The sequence below is a fragment of the Lepidochelys kempii genome, chromosome 27, assembly GCF_965140265.1.
Source record: "Lepidochelys kempii isolate rLepKem1 chromosome 27, rLepKem1.hap2, whole genome shotgun sequence".
In the NCBI taxonomy this organism is placed as follows: Eukaryota; Metazoa; Chordata; order Testudines; family Cheloniidae; genus Lepidochelys; species Lepidochelys kempii.
Genome location: NC_133282.1, coordinates 18769871 through 18788057, shown reverse-complemented (window position 1 = coordinate 18788057; position 18187 = coordinate 18769871). Strand labels below are relative to the sequence as shown.

General features: G+C 53.8%; 1 protein-coding gene across 2 annotated transcripts; it reads right to left on the bottom strand.

Annotated features, from left to right (window-relative positions):
- Positions 1-4427: 4427 nt before the first annotated feature.
- On the bottom strand, positions 4428-17051 carry PSME3 (proteasome activator subunit 3). Of its 2 annotated transcripts, none has more exons than XM_073325564.1 (11): positions 16914-17051; positions 12725-12757; positions 12245-12307; positions 11729-11833; positions 11378-11426; positions 10719-10831; positions 10033-10101; positions 9277-9344; positions 9054-9108; positions 6808-6894; positions 4428-6257 (listed from the first exon to the last, which is right to left on the bottom strand). In XM_073325564.1, exons 1-11 carry the CDS (start codon positions 16953-16955, stop codon positions 6177-6179), a joined length of 765 nt encoding a protein of 254 aa, XP_073181665.1. In that variant the 5' UTR covers positions 16956-17051; the 3' UTR covers positions 4428-6176. The 2 variants fall into 2 exon arrangements, with proteins under 2 accessions (XP_073181665.1, XP_073181664.1); XM_073325563.1 differs by lacking the exon at positions 16914-17051 and adding an exon at positions 14250-16072.
- Between the last annotated feature and the right edge of the window lie 1136 nt (positions 17052-18187).

Genomic DNA, 18187 nt, shown 5'->3' with positions numbered 1-18187 from the left:
TTCATATGATTATGTTGCTTTTTTAGTCTGGCCAGTTTGCTGAGGTTACCCATGAGAGCTGGGATGGCGTTGTCAGCATCAGGTCGGGGAATGGAGGGAGGCACATTCCCAGCCTGTGAGAGTGGAGATTTCACTGCCACAGCTCAGAATTCACCTCTTCGCAGTTCACTGAGTTTCCCTGATTTCTCCGGCTCCTTCCTTTCACACACCCCCCCCCTCGCTGTGTGGTTTTGGTTCCCAGTTTGACCTCCAGCAGCCGTTCCTGTATGAAGGAACATGCCCAGCTATGTAACAGCCAAAGGGATGCGGCAGCCCCAGCCAGGTCCACTTTAGGGCCTTAGTCCCAGCACCCAAATCACAATGAATAATTAGCACCAGCATCATGCCACTGCACAGCCGGTAATTAGCCAATCCTGGCCACACTCCCATGAGACAACTCAGGGTCATTATTAGCCCTGCTTCATGGGAGGGAGGGCGTGGGGGGGGGCGGAGAGGAGATGGCTGCAGGGCACCAAGAGAGGCAGAACCAGGGTTAGCGCACAGGAGTCCCTGGATTCCACCATGTGCTTCTCCCTCTCCCCAGGCTGCCTGGCCACACGCTGGAGCCCAGCTTGGTACCGGATGGGCGGGCTCAGGAAAAAGAGAAGACACATTTCTGAACTGCCACTTTTCACATTTTCCCTGGACTGATCATGGCGCTGGCAGCCTCCTGCTGGAATTCCCACTGGCGAGCACGACTTCTCGTGACTCATAAGTTACTGTTTTTCTTGGTCTCCCTGCACCTCCAGAAAGGCGCAGGTGTCACAGTTGGCTAGTGAGATGGCTCCTAAATGAAATAAATAAAAGTCCTGCAGCTTGAGCCATAATCCCTGCCGGATCTCCAGCCTGTGCTGAACACACAAGCAAACCAAGAATCAGAGCAAGTTTCCATTCCTGCTGCCAGCCTCCCCTCCCTACCGTCTCCTGCAGGCAACACTTGCTCTTTCCTGCTGGGGGCAGGTCGCTTCCTCCTCGGGCAGTTCCACCTCTACTTCCTCACCGTGGGTTTGGACCCATCTCCCTGCCCTGTAGGGAAGTATTTAGCCAGGGCTGCTCTTGACAGAGCACCCACACCACCGTCCCATCATCATCGGCCCCAGCAGCCTTCTCTGGCCTAGTCTGCAGCTGTGAAGACAGACACAAGCGGCCGCACGTCATTTCTGAGTCCACCCATTTCCGGCTCCTGGGCAGCTGGAGTCTAGCGCTGTGGCGAGGGCAGGGGCTGCTGCTGTCACCACTCACCTGCTGGCAGGCGAATTATACAAGATGGCTACCCCAGAAACATGCCCCTTTCCTTCTGCTGGACTCACTAGCATCACACCTGCAGACAAGCAACACGAACCCAGGGAGGAGACACTACAGGAGTGGTGCATTCAGCAGCGGCCTTGAGAATGGAGCCCTGGCTAAGAGCGACGCAATGACAGTTTACATCTCCTCTGAGCTGTCTGTAGCCAGGCACAGGCTGTAAACACAGCGTTTTTCTAAGGGTCAGGGAGTGCTTAAAGAAAGGTGGCTAAGCCCTACAGCTGCCTGGAGCCAGCGCAGAGGGAGCTGCAGGGTGGCCTGAACACAAAGGTTTGGGATTTGTTCGGTGTTTTCATGTAGATCTAAGCTCACTAGTTACACCACAGTAAAAACCCACCTACCCACACTAACGAGCAGCCTATTTGTGGGGAAGGATATGGCCAACATGGAGGGAATGGGTGGTTCTGTGCTGCTGCTCTCCCGAGTTTCTGGCCTGTTGATGTGCCCGAGGACACCCCAGGGCAGCGCACTGTCTAAACGTGCAGTACTTGACACCTTCTGCTTCTGCGGCACGGTTCCAGCCGAGGGATCTGAAAGCATTTGATAAAGTTCTCCGGAGTCACAGCAGCCCCACCCTTTCAGAGCCCGTGGAGAACAAATCTGAATCCATTTCAAAACTGCAAGGGAAATGTCAGGAAGCAAATGAAATGAATTGAACAGCAGCACGCTAGGACACCTGGGCTTACTCTCTGATGCTTACGAAAAGTGATCTGGGTTCTTTAAGAAGCACAAGTGCTGAAGGCCTTGGTTTTAGGTCTCATCTAAAACAGAACACCTCCAGAAGCTCAGAACTTAGGAAGTATCAAATCTCCTTACTAGCAGTAACACAACCTGTTTACTCCCAGTTTCAGAGCATGCATCCCCTTCCACACATCCGATCCAGCCACAATACAGAACTTCTTGCAGCCCTGCCCCAGAGAATTCACTTCCTGCGGAGGTTTATTTTAGCCAGGTAATTCCTTTTTGGGACCACCTATTGCTACATCCTGGGTTTGGTAAATCCCTCCCTCCCCCCCGAAGGAGTGAGAAGGGAAGTTTCGTGTTGAGGAGAGCAGATACTGCAGCTCACACAACAGGTACAGCTGCACAATTCATCTCTGCAATGTACAGGAACCAAACCGAAAGCCAGCTAGCCAGCGGCAGCACCAGAATGCCAGCCACCAGGGCAGGGAGCCCATTACTCAACTCCCCATGAGCTGGCTGGGCTTGTCTACTTCCAGGCAGAACTCCGGCTGCAGGGACGTTTAAATTCCTTGCTCCCATTTTCTCCTGTCAGCTAGTTACATCATTTTAAATGTCAAAATAAGTTTGCTTGATGTTCTTTCACTCTCCTTATATTGGCTGCAGGGATGGGGCAGATCGCTGCTGTGCTTGGTTGCCCCTTTGACAGGCATTAATAGGCACACTCACCTAGGTGAGTTTCCCCACATACCCATGAGTTCAGGCCCTAGCAACATGTTACCAGCTTCCTTGTGAGCACAGCAAAAGAGCTACTCCCAGCTAGAGGGTGAACGCCCAGGAAGCTGCTCCAGCTTTGACACAAGCAGCCGGTTCCCCTGGCTCTGCAGCTGGACCAGCCCCTAAGATCCACGAACGCTTATTTCTGTGGTAGTGATGAGCGGGTGCTTTTCACACAGTGCCATATCAGGTTCTTTCAACGTCAATCCATGCTGACCCCCAGCTCCTGCGGCCTCACAGCAAACAAAGGAATTTTATTTTAAGCCACAGTCCTTCGCTCCTGTTGCGAAGGGGGCCTGGCTTGAGTAGGCCTTTGGCATTTCCCACACCACAGGGAGCAGAGTGGAGGGGGCCTCACAGGCAGCAGGAAACTCAGACTTATCCAGAAGTTGTTTCTCACATTCCTCAGTGGTTCCTAAGATTTGTGATGAGATCCAGCGTGCTCTCACAGGAGCCAGCTGCTCGGGGCGGGAGCACCATGGGGCGGTGGCTGGAGCAAGATCATCATCTAGTGGCTGTTGGCTCCAGACAGGGAACCCCTCAGTGTGTGCTTGAGGATGGCTTCTGTACAGAACAGACCCCTACCCAGATCAAGCAGCCTTAACTACCTCAGATCCTCAGCATCAACTGTCTAAGTCCCTCCTTCACCCAGACCAGGGGGTTAAGAGGACTGCGAATACCTGACACCACACTGGAGTGGAGTATGCGGCAAGTTCCATTAACCCAGGGGAGAGCCTGGCTCTAGGGCAGAAAGGAGACAGCATTAAGGGGGAGATTTCAATCCTCCCTCAGAGCTCAAGCTCATGGGAGAGGAAGCTTGGAAACCATCGGTTGCCATTGGAAAATGTGGTGGAGCTGGGAGTGCGCGTGCAGACTGATGCGGAGGAGCAGGTCTCTAGCCCCAGGATGGAGCTGCTAGCTGGAAATGAGGCAAGAGATGAAAAAGAAAAGATGAGGTCAGTGTTCTGAGACCACAGTAGCTTTGAACTCAGAGCAGGAAGTGGAATGAGAAAACCATGGCGTGGCAGACTGCCAGCCTGGGCACCGCTGCTGAACTTTGCAATTGGCCTGTATCTTTCCTCCTTTGGTCTCCAGCTCCAGCCTAGTGAAAGGGGCCAGGTGAGAGCCCTGGAGCCTGCACTCTAGCCCTAAAACGGCAGGCAGCTGTGCCAGCTTCTCCCACATGCAGGCCTAGTCCATCCAGCCCTCACCACTGAGACTGACAACCCTGATGTGGGAGACACCCACTACACAGAGCTGCAGCCAGGGTCCAAGGAAGAAGCTCCAGGCACCAGCTGCCTAGAGTTGGAGGCTCCCTTATCCCAGTCCCTGGTCCCCAGCGGCCCATTTTATTCCAAATTATTCTAGCAACTCCCATTCACCCCGCGCAGGAGTGAGTAATGGGCAGTGTAAGGACATGGGGCCTTGGTACTAAGTTGCTGGATGCTGCTGGAACCCCACAGCAGCAGACGATTGTCTGGACACATGGTGAAGGACACGGCGATGGATACAGCACAAGGGTGGAGCGAGTGGACGTGAGAGAGGCATGGCCAGACTGGGACAGAGGCGAGGCATAGCCACCGACAGAGCATGTCTGACAACGCAGCATCACACAAGGGTCCTACTTAAGAATTCAAAGTACCTGTATTTTAATTTCTTGACATGGTAAAAGTTTTACATACGTTCATCTGGCAAGGAAAGTTGAACAGTCCAACAAATAAAAAGGAATCAGTACAAAGAAACACACAGTGAAGGTGCTGCTCCCAGGCAGCAGCTAAGACGCAGTTGGTTTGTTACTGAATATTTATTAACGGGAAGACGAAAATTGGACTTACTACAAACAACAACAAAGGAGTCTATCGAAAGGGCCAGGGGGCCCTCCACGCTCAGAGCAACCCCTGGGAAACCAGCAAGAGAAAACGTGGCTCTTCAGCATAGAAGAAGAAACAAAAGCAACAGAACGCAAGAGGGAAGGAGAGGACGTTCATTCCATTTCTCACAACTAACTACTATAAGGCTACTGCACAAGAAGTTACAAGTGTGACAGTGAGACCCATGGAAGCTTCAGGGGTCCAGGACCAACTGACCCAGCATTCCCCTGAAGGAGGGTGTGAAGTAAAAATACCATAAATAAGAAAATGTAGAAGGAGCCTGCAGCATCATGAGCCCATTTCCCACACATACAAAAACTGACAACGCAACTGACCGTTTCCCATGGGGTTTGCAATGGACCATGAAACGTTCCAATGGCCTTAGAGGAGCTCCTGGGCACAGGAGAAGGAATCGAGGTACTTTTCATGGGGTGCTGGGGTTTTGATACTGATCTGCTGTGGCTGCTTTTGGCCATCCTCATCCCAACAGATCAGCCATCGCAGCCAGCCTGCCAAACCCTGCCCCCCAAATACACTCGGCAGGGGACTGTGCGTCACAACCTGCTAATTCCTTAGCATTATTGGAGACTATGAGGACTTCAAAATTTGAGCTCGGGCCTCTCCCTAACTTCATTCTGGACAGAAATGCCTCATGCCGAAGGAGATTAACATTGATTTTAACCAGGACAACTGCTTTTTTAGAGCCAAGAGGAAAGCTACATAGGAGCAAAAGCTACCCGGGCTCTGAACCCACCAGCCAGTGGGACGTGGCTGGTGGCAACCAGATCTAGTGACAGGTGTGCCACATAGCCCTCTGCATTGATCTAGCTGCATTTCACAAGGGAGAGGGACAAATGGGGTGGGATCTAACTTAAGATAGCTCTTTCCTGGTTTGTTCGAACCTAAAAATCTCTCAATGGCACTTTGCTGAGTGTGGCTGCAGCCTGGCCTAGGGGAGCTGCCTGCTCCGAAGGGGCACCTCCTCCCAGCCTTACAGTTAACACGCATAAAACGACTGGCAGCAGAGGGCTCACTCAGAGATGGCACTGAGAAGCAGCCGGCTTCTCGCAGCCAGCACACACTCTGTGGACTCAGTCTAGTGTTGAAGACACTGCATCTCCTCCATTCCCAGGGACCCCAAGAAAACCCTGCAGCTGACAGATGGCGGGGGGGAAAGGGGAGAACCCCGGGGCTTGGTGTCTCATCCAATTCCCACCTAAGTAGGAAGAAAGGCTTGGAGGAGCATTCCTACCTGGCAGCTGCTCACTCTCGGTAGCCTGCATGTCCCATGGCAGTGGCCTGCTCAATACCAATTCCTACATTAGGGAGAGTTCCTGAGACCTGAACAAAACCAATCACAGAACTAGGCGAGGGTTTCTTTAGAGTTTAACTACGAGTGCAATACTATTTCCAGCCAGTTTCCCATCTCGATAGTCACGTAACAAACCAAGGCAATGACGGTCTTTAGTTGACTGAACAGTTCTCAAGTTCAAACGTTGACACTTAGTAGAGAGTCTCGGCGTTGCTGCTCCGAGGCCTCTTGATCTTCTCGATGTTTTTAAGGATCATATCATGCAAAGTGACCTGGAAAGAGGAGAGAGACCATGGATGTACATCAGGAGGGGAGGTCCACAACTTGACTTAACTTCACTCTCACCATAAGCACTGGCCTAACCTGAGTAATGGCTGCTCTTAGTTACAGCCCCTTGGCCCTTCCCTGCCTCACCAGCCATCGCCCTCACTCAGCGCATCATGTCTCATGTCAAGCAGTAAGCTTCTTAGGCAAGGCCTTGCCTGTCTGCACTCTGAAGAGACCAGCATGTTTTGGCCCCAACAATGAGAGTGAATTAGTTAACAGAGCCCAGGATTGGCCTACACCATCTGGAGAGGTTGGGTCGGAAGGTTCCCGCAAAGAGCACAATGAACTGCATGCCCCTGGGCTTGCCAGCACTCAGTACAGAGGTGGGAAATACCAGACTCTCCAGCGCAGCAACTTGCCGCGATCTCTGCTTGCTAAGAGCAACGGGAAAGCAGAGGCCCAGGCCAGCTCCCTCTCAGGGCTCTGAGGTGGGATTGATCCAAGGGTGCTTCTCCACAGGGGAACACATGAGCTGGGGTCCCAACTCTCACTCACATATTGATTCCTCAGCTCAGAGATGATTAAGCGCAGACTAATGTATTCCTTCTCATCAATTTCTGTCACCGTGCGGCGATAATCCTCCTACACAGAGAAGGGAGAATGTGGCTGTGAATAGCCTAAAAGCCAGGCTGCCCTTCCCTCTACAGACATCAAGGGGGCTCTCTCCTGTTCAACCTTATGCATTCAAGGGCACGAAGGGACCATTGTGATCATGTAGTAGGACACCCTGTATAGCACAGGCCAGAGACTTGTCCCCAAATAATTCCTAGAGCTGACATTTTAGAAAAACCTCCAATCTTGATTTAAAAATTGCCAGTGATGGAAAATCCACCATGACCCTAGGAAATTGTTCCACTGGTTAGTTACTGCCACAGTTAACACCACACACCTTATTTCCAGTCTGAATTTGTCTAGCTTCAGCTTCCAGCCATTGGATCATGTTAGACCTTCCTCTGCTAGACTGAAGAGCCCATTATCAAATATTTGTTTCCCAGGTAGGTACGTATAGGCTATGATCAAGTCACCCCTTAACCTGCTCTTTGTTAAACTGAATAGATTGGACTCCGAGTCTCTCACTATAAGGAAGGTTTTCTAATCCTTTAATAATTCTTGTGGCTCTTCTCTGAGCCCTCTCCAGTTTATCAACGTCCTTCCTGAATTGTGGGCACCCCACCACTAGACACAGGATTCTGGTAACAGTTGCACCAGTGCCAACATAGAGTTAAAATTACCTCTGTGCTCCTACTCAAAATTTCCTTGCTTATGCATCCTAGGATTGCATTAGGTCTTTTGAACACAGCATCACACCGGGAGCTCATGTTTAGCTGATTATCCACCATGACCCCCTTTTTCTGAGTCACTGCTTCCCTACATTCTTTGTTCCCAGATGTACATTTATCCGTATTAAAACGGATATTGTTTGCTTGCACCCCGTTTACCAAGCAATCTAAATTGCTCTGAATCAGTGACCTGTCCTCTTAATTATTTACCACACCCTATTTTCGTCAATTGCAAACTTTATCACTGATAACTTTGTGTTTTCTTCCAGGTCATTGATAAAGATTTTCAATAGCATAGGGCCAAGAACTGATCCCATCAGGATCCCACTGGAAACAGACTCGCTCAATGGCAATTCCCCATTTACAGTTACATTTTGAGACCTATCAGTTAGCCAGTTTTTAATCCATTTAATGTGGGCCATGTTAATTTTATATCATTCTAGTTTTGTAATCAAAATGTCGTGCGGTACCAAGTCAAACACCTTACAGAAGTCTAAGTATATTACATCAACACTATCCCCTTTATCAACCAAACTTGTAATCTTATAAAAAGTATACCAAGTTAGTTTGAAAGGATCTATTTACCATAAAATCATGCTGACAGATCATATAACTGATGTATTCCTTAGTTCTTTAGTAATCAAATCCCATATCAGACACTATTGTCTTGCCTGGGATTGATGTCCTATCATTACCTGGGTAATCCCATTTACCCTGTATATACTGGCACAACATTCGCTTTCTTCCAGTCTTCGGGAACTTCCTCAGTGCTCCAAGACTTATTGAAAAAAAAATCAACATTAACAGTCCAGTGAGCTCCGCAGTCAGCTCTTAGAACTCCTGGATGCAAGTTATCTGGACCTACTGCTTTCAAAATGTCTGTCTTTAGTAACTGCTGCTTAACATCCTCCAGAGATACTACTAGAATGGAAAGTGTTAACACCATAGGATGAGACTGTATCTTCTGTTTTCCCCCCAAATGTAGAACAGAATTTATTGACCATTTTCACCTTTTCTGCATTATTACTGATAATTCTACCATCCCCATCTAGTATTGGACAAATACCATTGGAGGGTTCTTTTTGTTCCTCATATATTTTAAAACTCCCCCTTAATATCCTTTACTCTGCTGGCCATAGATTTCTCCTTGTGTCCCTTTGCATCCCTTATCGATTTTCTACAATACCTAACTTCTGATTTATATTAATTATTATCAGTTTTTCCCTTCCCTTGAGAGAAGCCAGATCCTTCCAGCCCTGCAGGCTCCCCTCCCAGGGCTCCTAGCCACCACAGAGCCCCTCCGCCAACCCTCCAGGCTCCCAGCCCCCACAGCACTCTGGCAGCTGCTACTTAAAGGAGTCAGTGATAGAAACAGCCAGTAGAGGGCTATCCACAGAAACAGAAAGACAATTAATTCTCTCCAACCCCACCAAACGCTCAGCAAAGAGATGCTCCACTTACCACGTGAGGATATTTTGCTATTTTGGAAACCAGCTTTGCCCTCGTGATATAGTATCTGGAAGGGAATGGAAGAGGGTGGATTTAATAGTCAGAAAATAGCAAAGCAGTGTTCTCAGACCTTGCCTTAGCCACGGGGCTCAAGTCCTTACCCAAATGCACTCAGCCTCCCCAGGGAGGGACCCATCGAAGAGCTCATAGCCACCCCTTCCCCACCTCCACCTACCTAGAAATCTGGTCCAGATATGAAGCTGCCTCACTCTCCACAGTCCGCAGCTCAGCCACTGTCTCCTCCTGCAAGGGAGCCAAGGATGCAGTGTGAGCTTCACAGCAGAAGCAAGAACCTCCAACCCCACTCACATGTGCAGCCACCCAGGGTCAAGCAGCTCAGTCTCTGGCCATCTTTAAAGTTGCTCCATCTACCCATCAGGGTAGAATCAGATGCAAGTCTCAAGCCTCAGTCAGTTAGCGAAGGTTACGGGAACATAGGAGCCAGCAGGAACCAGAAGTTCCTGGCCACAATGACTCCCTGCACCAGCCACACAGCCTTAAGAAGTTAGTTTGCCTTGCTCAGAGGATCAGCAGCCAAGTTCCAGGGAGATTCAGGGAAGAAAGCAATGCAAATAGCTTCACACAACCACCCTGATCCTGCCAGGTTGGGGTGCTGGGTGGGGCAGGCTGCCTGTAGCACACAGCCTCCCTCAAACATGGCTCAGCTTTACTGGGTCTTGCAAGACTATGGTGTGGCTCCCAGGCCTCTGAGCAAAGTGATGCTTTTAGGTACTCTCTGCCCCTCCCGCCTCTCAGATGCCAGGGAAGGATTCAGGTTTCAAGACCAAAACTAGCCCAATCTATCCATCAAAGAGAGCTGTTTGGAAGCAGAGCCAGGTGGATCTAATGAAAGGCTCCTCAGGAGCCCAAGATGCCCTGGTGTCTGGGGCACTAGCCCATAAAGGAGCCACGATGTCATGGGTCGCCTTACCTGAATAGAAACGCCAAAGTTGTTTCCATCTTCTATCCTGGGGATCAGGAGCTGCACCCACATTTTGACCTGGAGGGACAGAAAGTGACACTGTGACTGAGTGCAGACAGCACTGGAGGGACCTGTCTTTAAACCAGAACCTCTTACTGGGAGCCCTCAGAAACTCTCGCTCGCGCAGCTCATCCCAAGACTGTCTCAGGGCCTGACTCATGCGGCGACTGGGGACTAAGCCTGATACCTTGACCTCTCCTGGGACCCCGTGACATCCACCCAAGCATTAAGGGAAGCTTCTGTCCCTCGATTTTACTGAAGCCCCACTCAGCAAGGTGGTGCCGTACAACATCACAGAGATGCAAAGCCCTTCCGAGCAAAGGACTAGCGGGAGGGAGCTAGGACAGTGCCCGCTCCAGGAGCTGGAGTCAGGGCAGCTCCAAGCTCTTTTGAGGGAAATGCCATTTCTATTGGCCAGCGCCGGTACCTGCCCCTTTGAGGAGCATCCTGTTCAGAGACCATGAGAAGCCGGGGGGAGGGGCGGTGTCCTACATTTCCTTATTCTATAGGTAGGATGGAGGCCCAGTTCGCTCTTTGTGGGTTAGTGAGAAGCCCTGACGCTATGGGGAAAGAATTCGGATAGTGGTGTCTGGGGGCCGATCGCCATCTAGCTCCATGCTCAGGCCCACACCCACCGTGTTGCACTTCTCAATCAGCAGCCTGATCTCCGGTTTCACTTTCTCAATGATGTCCACTAGCTGCTGGTTACTCTTCAGCATCCCATTGGGCATCACAAACACTTTAGTACCTAGCACCAGAGGGGAAAGGTCAGTTATTCACAGCATCTCAAGTCAGAGACAGCCAGCTCTGCACGTGTTCCAACCACGCCGGGTTGCCATGGGGACAGGGATATTTAACAGACTATTACAGAGGAAGGGGAAGAGAGACAAGACCCAGGAAGAAACCCAAACTGGAGAAACAGGGTGCAAAGGGAGCTGCTCCCTGAGCCACACGTAGGAGCTGCCTCTGTTTCGATGCAGCATGAGGCTTGACGGCTCCTTCCTTCCACGAAGGGGTCCATGTGGCTCTACCCTGCTCCCTCCATCAGCATGCCGGCTCTGATGAGCACTACTCCAGTCTCTTGGGAGAGGCCAAGCTCGGCTCAGCAGAACCACTATCGGGCTCCTCCATGACTCAGTCACACGCCCCAGCTTTTAAGAGGAAGCACGGACAGGCCTGGGTAGGGCAGTGGCAGTCGGGAGAGGGCAGGTGGAGCTTGTGCAGGTTCATACCCCTAGGCACGTAGCGCTGGCTCAGCGGGCAGGCAGCGGCACAGAGACTTGGGGACTCTTACCCTGGAAGGTCTCTTCACAGTCTTCCAGCTTCCTCTTTTTCATATTTGGCTAAAATACACACAACAGAACATTTTACTCCCCAACTACCCGGGACCAAGAGTGACAGCAGCGAGGAAATTCCTTACAGAACATCTTCAAGGGTTCTGATATCAGAGCAGCCTTCCCCCTCCAACCGGGGGCGGGTTACAGAGCAAACCACAGCACTGCCTCCAGCCAGGATCCAGGGGCTGAAGAGACCAGTTCTCACATGCTCACGGGCGGCTGCAGCCTGTCATTATCAGGGAACAGCCTAACCGAATGCACAGCAAGCCATGCAGGTTTAATTAATATAGCCAAGGGAGGAATCTTACCCCGTCCAGTCCATCGTGGCTGTTAGTGAGAAGGATCGGGTCAGGGACAGGGAGGTTCATGTCTGAGTGGATCTGGGTGAGATCATGAATATTCAGGATGGGCTCCTGGAAAACAACAAGAAGTCACATACAAATCTAACAACTTTTGTCGTCATGTTAATCGCCAGGAAATGGGAGATTCCAGACTTCAGGTTTCATCCAGCCACCAGGCAAGAGAGAACAGAGGCAGGTATGAAGATGGGACTGAGAGGACTAGGAAAATGGGTTGTCAGTTTGGGACAGAATTCGTTAAGTTTCTATCTGATGGACTCCATACACCATCACAGTCTGAAAGATACACAGGGCTGAGTGTCTAGGGCTAATGGCATTCAAATGGGTATAACGCAAGTTTGGGACACTGCTTTTCAGCGTTTTATCCTCTGTTTTACCCTCTGCTCTGACTAAAGACAACTCTTCCCCAGGGTCAGGATTGCATTCTGAAGCAAGTGGGGAAGCAGGCAAAAGCACATATCTTACCTTAAGGAACCCATCAAGTTCTAACAACTTCTTTGGGAAAAAATTTGCCACCAAATCTTCAGCCTAAATGAGAAAGAACAGCAGATGGTTACATGAGAGCAGCACCCCAGGCTGCCCTCACCTCTGCACTTAGCCAGCAGGCAAGGACACTGTGGAAACCAAAGCTACTGCAAAAGGCCAAGCATACAGCTCTGTTCAAAGCCAGGGGGAAAAAAATCTCAGAGGGAGTCAAACTCTCCCACCTGAAGGTGGAGGAGTCTTGGCAGCCCTCCACTCTGCCAAGGCTCTGGAGAACAACAGAGCTACAGACTCTCCACACTCAGTGAGTGACTGAAGGGCTGAGTGCTAGCAAGGAGCCTGCAAAGAAAGGTTCTGTTGCACCTCAGAGATCATAGCACAATCCAACAGAAAGCTAGATCCCAACATGGCATTCACTCTGCCCCCACATGCCATTCTGGGGAGATGGGAGTGGACACTTACCTCACTTGTGATCCGCTCCCTGAAAGAGTCAACCTAGAAAAGAGGAAAACAACAGCTCAGAATAACTAATCCAAAACACAGTTCACAGCCAGCCTTAGTTCTTCCTGATATAACAGCCCAGGTGTGCCAGGCACTGGCCCAGAGGCAAAGCCCTACATATTCATTCCACAGCTACAGAACTCATCCCCTGCCTCAGAGCTGGGCTCCCAAATTCCAGTTCTCTTAGAGGTGTACATTGTTACATTCCTGAAGGCCAGTGAAAAGCCTGAAAACTAGTACGAGAGGTAACTGACCCAGGGCCATTTACCTGTCTGCAGAGAGCCTCAAACAATAGCAAAGAGGAGTGAGCTGACCTACTCATCTTCATGGGCTTGCATGGAAGCATGAAGATGACAGTGTGAGAACTGGAAATGCAGAGCCTGTATTAAAAACTGTACTCTATCCTAAAATTAAGCAGTGGGGCCACCCCCCCGACCATCCTAGCCATGACATATTGAATCCAATAAGAAACCCTGTTTTCAGAATGTATCTGAAGCTCCCAAGAGTCTCCTAAATGCCCAGAATTTGGGGACCTAAATTCTGCATCAAGGTCCAGTTTGCCCTGAAGCACACAGAACCTCCGCATAGGGTAAGTGACCCCTTTACAATGGAGACCCAGGGTGAGAATGATATTGTAGAGGGGCGGGTGGCCACATAGCAGCCTCTCCGACACCTTCCCCACCAGGCTAATGGGAAAGACGACAGAGCTTTATAAGATGTCATTATTACCAACTGCTGAAAGGCCTCCAGACTCGATATTCCGGGCAGAAGCTGTTACCCCAGGACAGGGAAAGTCCCTGTTTGTCAGACTCAGCAACCTCAGTAAACAGAGCCCATGCTGTCAGTGCAGGGACAGCAAGTCTAACATTCCCGATCCCTGCACTGCTACCATGGGTGATGGAGAACACAGCAAGCTGCCGTGGCAGGTGAAGCACAACCAGAGGCTGAAGCTGCAGTTGTTAGATCGACAAGTCAAGAAGTGCACTCAAGAAGGTCCCCATGAAGCCTCAGAAACATGCACATTATGCTAGTGACATCTGCAGAGCACTCCTGGACTGGAACAGAGGCTGCCACCAGCCGAACTTCTCAGGGCCACCCTAAATACTCATTGTCAAGTGTTATGGCTGCCGAACCCTTCTCCTTTATCTGGCTGTTAAGCTGACTTGGTCAAATGCCTAACGCCTGGCCTGATTTATCATAAAGCAGAAATGCAGTGGGACAACTGCCTATCTGAGGCAGTGGAAGAACAGAGTAACTGCACCACCCCACATGCATGCACATTGCAAGATCTATTCCTTTTGCTTAGCTTTAGGCCAAGTGGGTTTTTATACTTCCTTTGCTCTTGTGGTCTGGATGATAGTGAGAGTTCTCACTGTTCACTGAGGGGGTGGAGGGGTGGGCATAACTGATAATTTGCATAAGAAGCCCATGGTTGCCATAGCAGTAAACGCTACCAGTTACTGAAATGTTTTGCCCTTATTCTCACCCCACGTGAGGGTCCCATCAATTCAGTCCTTTTCTCTGGGGAGAGAAGTGGGCATGCTCCCCAATGGTGAGAGGCTTTGTTGGTTGCCTCAACATTCCCTGGACTCAACATTCCCTGACTCAAAAACACAGGACTGCAGAGTAACAGCTAGGGCAAGAATCTGAAGACAAGTGCAGTTCAGTTATTGAAAGGGGCATCACCAACCTGAAGGCTAGTCAATTTAAAATACAAGTGGTTTGGGGTCCTACGCATGATCTTGAGCCCTTTGTCAATTTGGGGTATGATGACCACTTTTCTTATTTTTTTAAAAAACATTTTACTCTCATGTTGCCACGTGACTGACCCACACACAGAGAACCTGACTATAGCAGGGAAACAGTGCTACCAACTATCACAGTCAAACAAGCAAAGGAAACAAATGAGGACAAATGCCAATATTTCCATTTTGTAATCTGAGGTGTTGCTCTGACAATAGAAGGTGCAAAACATTGCAGTCAGAGTGAAATCTGAAGTTGATGGTGCCCTTACAAGTATTTCAGAGAACAATCTAGAGCCTCTGTGAATGGAGAAGGGAGTGACTTGGAGCAGACAAAGGGTTTTGCAGACTCAGACCTATTCTAGAGCAGACCATGCAGCACGAGCGCCCAGATCTACAATCTGAGAGGTGCAATGAACAAAAACCGTGTGGCTGATCTGGCCCCACAGACCTGACTGTTAATTACAACAAAAGTGTCCCCAGTGACAATCCCCCTCCAATATTCTCCCCCAATCCCCAGGCTTAGGCAAGCGTTCCCACACTGTAGGCACCTCACCTAAAAGGCTGCTCCTCAGAGGAGTGAATTCCAGGACAAAGCAGCAAGACATTTAACATCTACTGCCATTATCTCCCAAGCAAAAACAAAAAGTAGCAAGCGAAGGCACATGGCCACCCATCCTGAGCAACAGGGCAGCCTGCCCAGACACTGAGTCGCTGATATTCAGGGTCTATCTATGCTGCCACCATAACATTGTGGTGTAGACACTTTCTACTTTGACTGAAAGAGTTTTTCGGTTGATGTTGTTAATCCAGCTCCCTGAGAGGCGGTAAGTAGCTAGGTTGATGATGGAAGACTTCTTCTGTCGACCTAGCTGCATCTACACTGAGGGTTAGATCGACCTAACTACGGCACTCAATGCACAAACTTTCACAGCCTAATTTTTAAGTGTAGACCCCCTCAGGGTCCTGTACACTGCAGGGCAAGCGGGACCCAAGCTCTGTGGGACTCTGGCAGGTGCAGCAGGCTGGAAATTCTCAGGCAGGGACATGGCAAGTAAAAGGAAGGTCAGCATTGAATTAGATATAGCAAGAAGGATGCAGCCAGTGAATCGGCCCCTCCCCCGGGGTCAGTCATCTGGCCACCCACTAAGCTGTATTTTACGGCCATGTGTGCTGCAGGTGTGCGGCTGTCTGCACCCAGCCCTGCTGGGGACAAAGGCAGTGCTAGCCCACCGGAGACCCTAAACAGGAATATTTGCCCCCCCCATGCTAAAAAAGCAAATGGGGGCCCCCTTGAGCAGCTCAGGGCCCAATGTAATGGCTCGGTCTGCTTATGCTTAGCGCCAGCTCTGGCTGGGGCGGCAGCGAGGGGCACCGCCACGTACTGGGCTCCGGGAGAGGTTCGCCCCGCAGCAGGCGGGCTGGGATTTGCAGGCACCGCAGGGTTTTCGCGGCGGTAACTGGGGGGCCACCACGAGGAACGCAGCAGGTTTGACGCGTCATCGGTAGGCTTCAGGGTCAACGACGCGCACCGCCGCGCCCGAGACCTCAACCGCTCCGCGGGGGCGGCAGCTCCCCCGCCCCGGCCCCGCCCCGGCCCCGCCCCGCGGCTGTCGGGAGAGCACGTGTGCACGGTGGGGGGAGGGGTGGCCCCAGGAGGGGACCCGTGGGGGGAGGGGCGGCCCCGGGAGGGGGAGGGGGTCCGCGGCCGGGTGGGGGGGGGCATGAGCGGGGGGGGCGGGACATGGCCGTGAGGGCACGTGGGGGGGGGATACGGGCTGTGGGGGAGGGGCGGCCCCGGGAGGGGACCCGTGGGGGGAGGGGCGGCCCCGGGAGGGGGAGGGGGTCCGCGGCCGGGGGTGGGGGGGCATGAGCGGGGGGGGCGGGACATGGCCGTGAGGGCACGTGGGGGGGGGGGTACGGGCTGTGGGGGAGGGGCGGCCCCGGGAGGGGACCCGTGGGGGGAGGGGCGGCCCCGGGAGGGGGAGGGGGTCCGCGGCCGGGTGGGGGGGGGCATGAGCGGGGGGGGCGGGACATGGCCGTGAGGGCACGTGGGGGGGGGGGGATACGGGCTGTGGGGGAGGGGCGGCCCCGGGAGGGGACCCGTGGGGGGAGGGGCGGCCCCGGGAGGGGGAGGGGGTCCGCGGCCGGGTGGGGGGGGGCATGAGCGGGGGGGGGCGGGACATGGCCGTGAGGGCACGTGGGGGGGGGATACGGGCTGTGGGGGGAGGGGGCGGCCCCGGGAGGGGACCCGTGGGGGGAGGGGCGGCCCCGGGAGGGGGAGGGGGTCCGCGGCCGGGTGGGGGGGGGGGCATGAGCGGGGGGGGGGGCGGGACATGGCCGTGAGGGCACGTGGGGGGGGGGATACGGGCTGTGGGGGAGGGGCGGGCCCCCTGGGGCATCGTTACCTTTAGCTTCACTTCCGGGTCCACCTTGAGCAGCGAGGCCATGGCGGGGCCGGGCCGGGCGCGGGGAGGGGGTCTCGGGCCGGGCGCCCCCTTCTCTCGCTCTCGCTCGGGGCCTCACTCGCGCCCGCCCGAACCACCGGCTTCGCCGCCGCCGGAACTGACCTCACAATAGCCTCCGCCAATCCCTGAGCTCGCCCTCCGCACGTGACCATTCTTCCCGGCGCGCATGCGCCGCACGCGGAGCAGGGCCCCGGCCGGACCGGAAATTCCTCCCCCTCGCCGGCCGCGGAGAAGGGCGGGGGGAGCGAACAGAAATGGCCGCCTCAGCCTTTCCCCGCCCGCCCGGCTTCCGGCCCCCGCCCGCCCGGCTTCCGGCCCCCGCCTGACGTCACGCCCCTGGCGCCGACGCCGCTCGCGAGACGGGGAGCCGTAGGTCCTGGTTGGGTAGCGGAGCAGGCGCTTTGATTCGCCCTCAGAAAGTCTGTGTTGTACCTTCCAGGACCCGCAGCCGCCCGGAGCCTGGGACCCCCGTGGGGCCCGGGGCGGCAGCGTGGGGCCGGGCGGCCGCAGCGTGGCCGGTTGCGGTGGGAGCCGTTCCCGGAGATTGCGGCTCAGGGCACCCTCCCTCACTAAAGATTCGCCTCCCTCCCCGGGGACTCCAGGCCAGTCCGGGAGGGTTGGCAACCCGACGGGCCCCGGGGGGGCGCTGAGCACCCCCATCCCCGCTCCCCCCTCGCAGCGCCCCCGGCCTCGTGCGTCGCCCACCAGCGGGTGACCCTCCCTGCAAGGCGGACCCCGGGGGCAGCCAAGCCGAGCCCCCCCCCCCCGGGGCGGGAGAGGCAGCTCGGGGAGCCAGGGGGGGTCCGGCTCGCGGGGGCCAGGGGGGTCCGGCTCGCGGGGGGTCTTTATCACCAGCCGAGCGTCAGAGCCGGGAGACGGGCCCGGAGATCCCCCAGAGCCAGAGCCAGAGCCGGCGGGATGGGGGGGGCGGGCTCCGCTGCTGCCCGTCCCTTCGCTCTGGGGACAGGGGCGCCTCGGGGGAGGGGGCGCTTATGGCAATGGGGGGGCTCCCGGCCCCTTGTTCCAGCGGCTGCCAACGCCTCGGGCCGGGGAGGGAACAAGCCTCTGCCCCGGCCGCTGAGCCGTGTTGGCGGACTCGCCCGTGGGCGCGGTCGGAATGATCCCGACTCCGGCCCTGGCTCCTCCACAGCGTGCGAAACCTTCGGACAGGGCGGCCCAGGGCCCAGGCCCTGCCCGCGTGTTTCCCCGCCCGA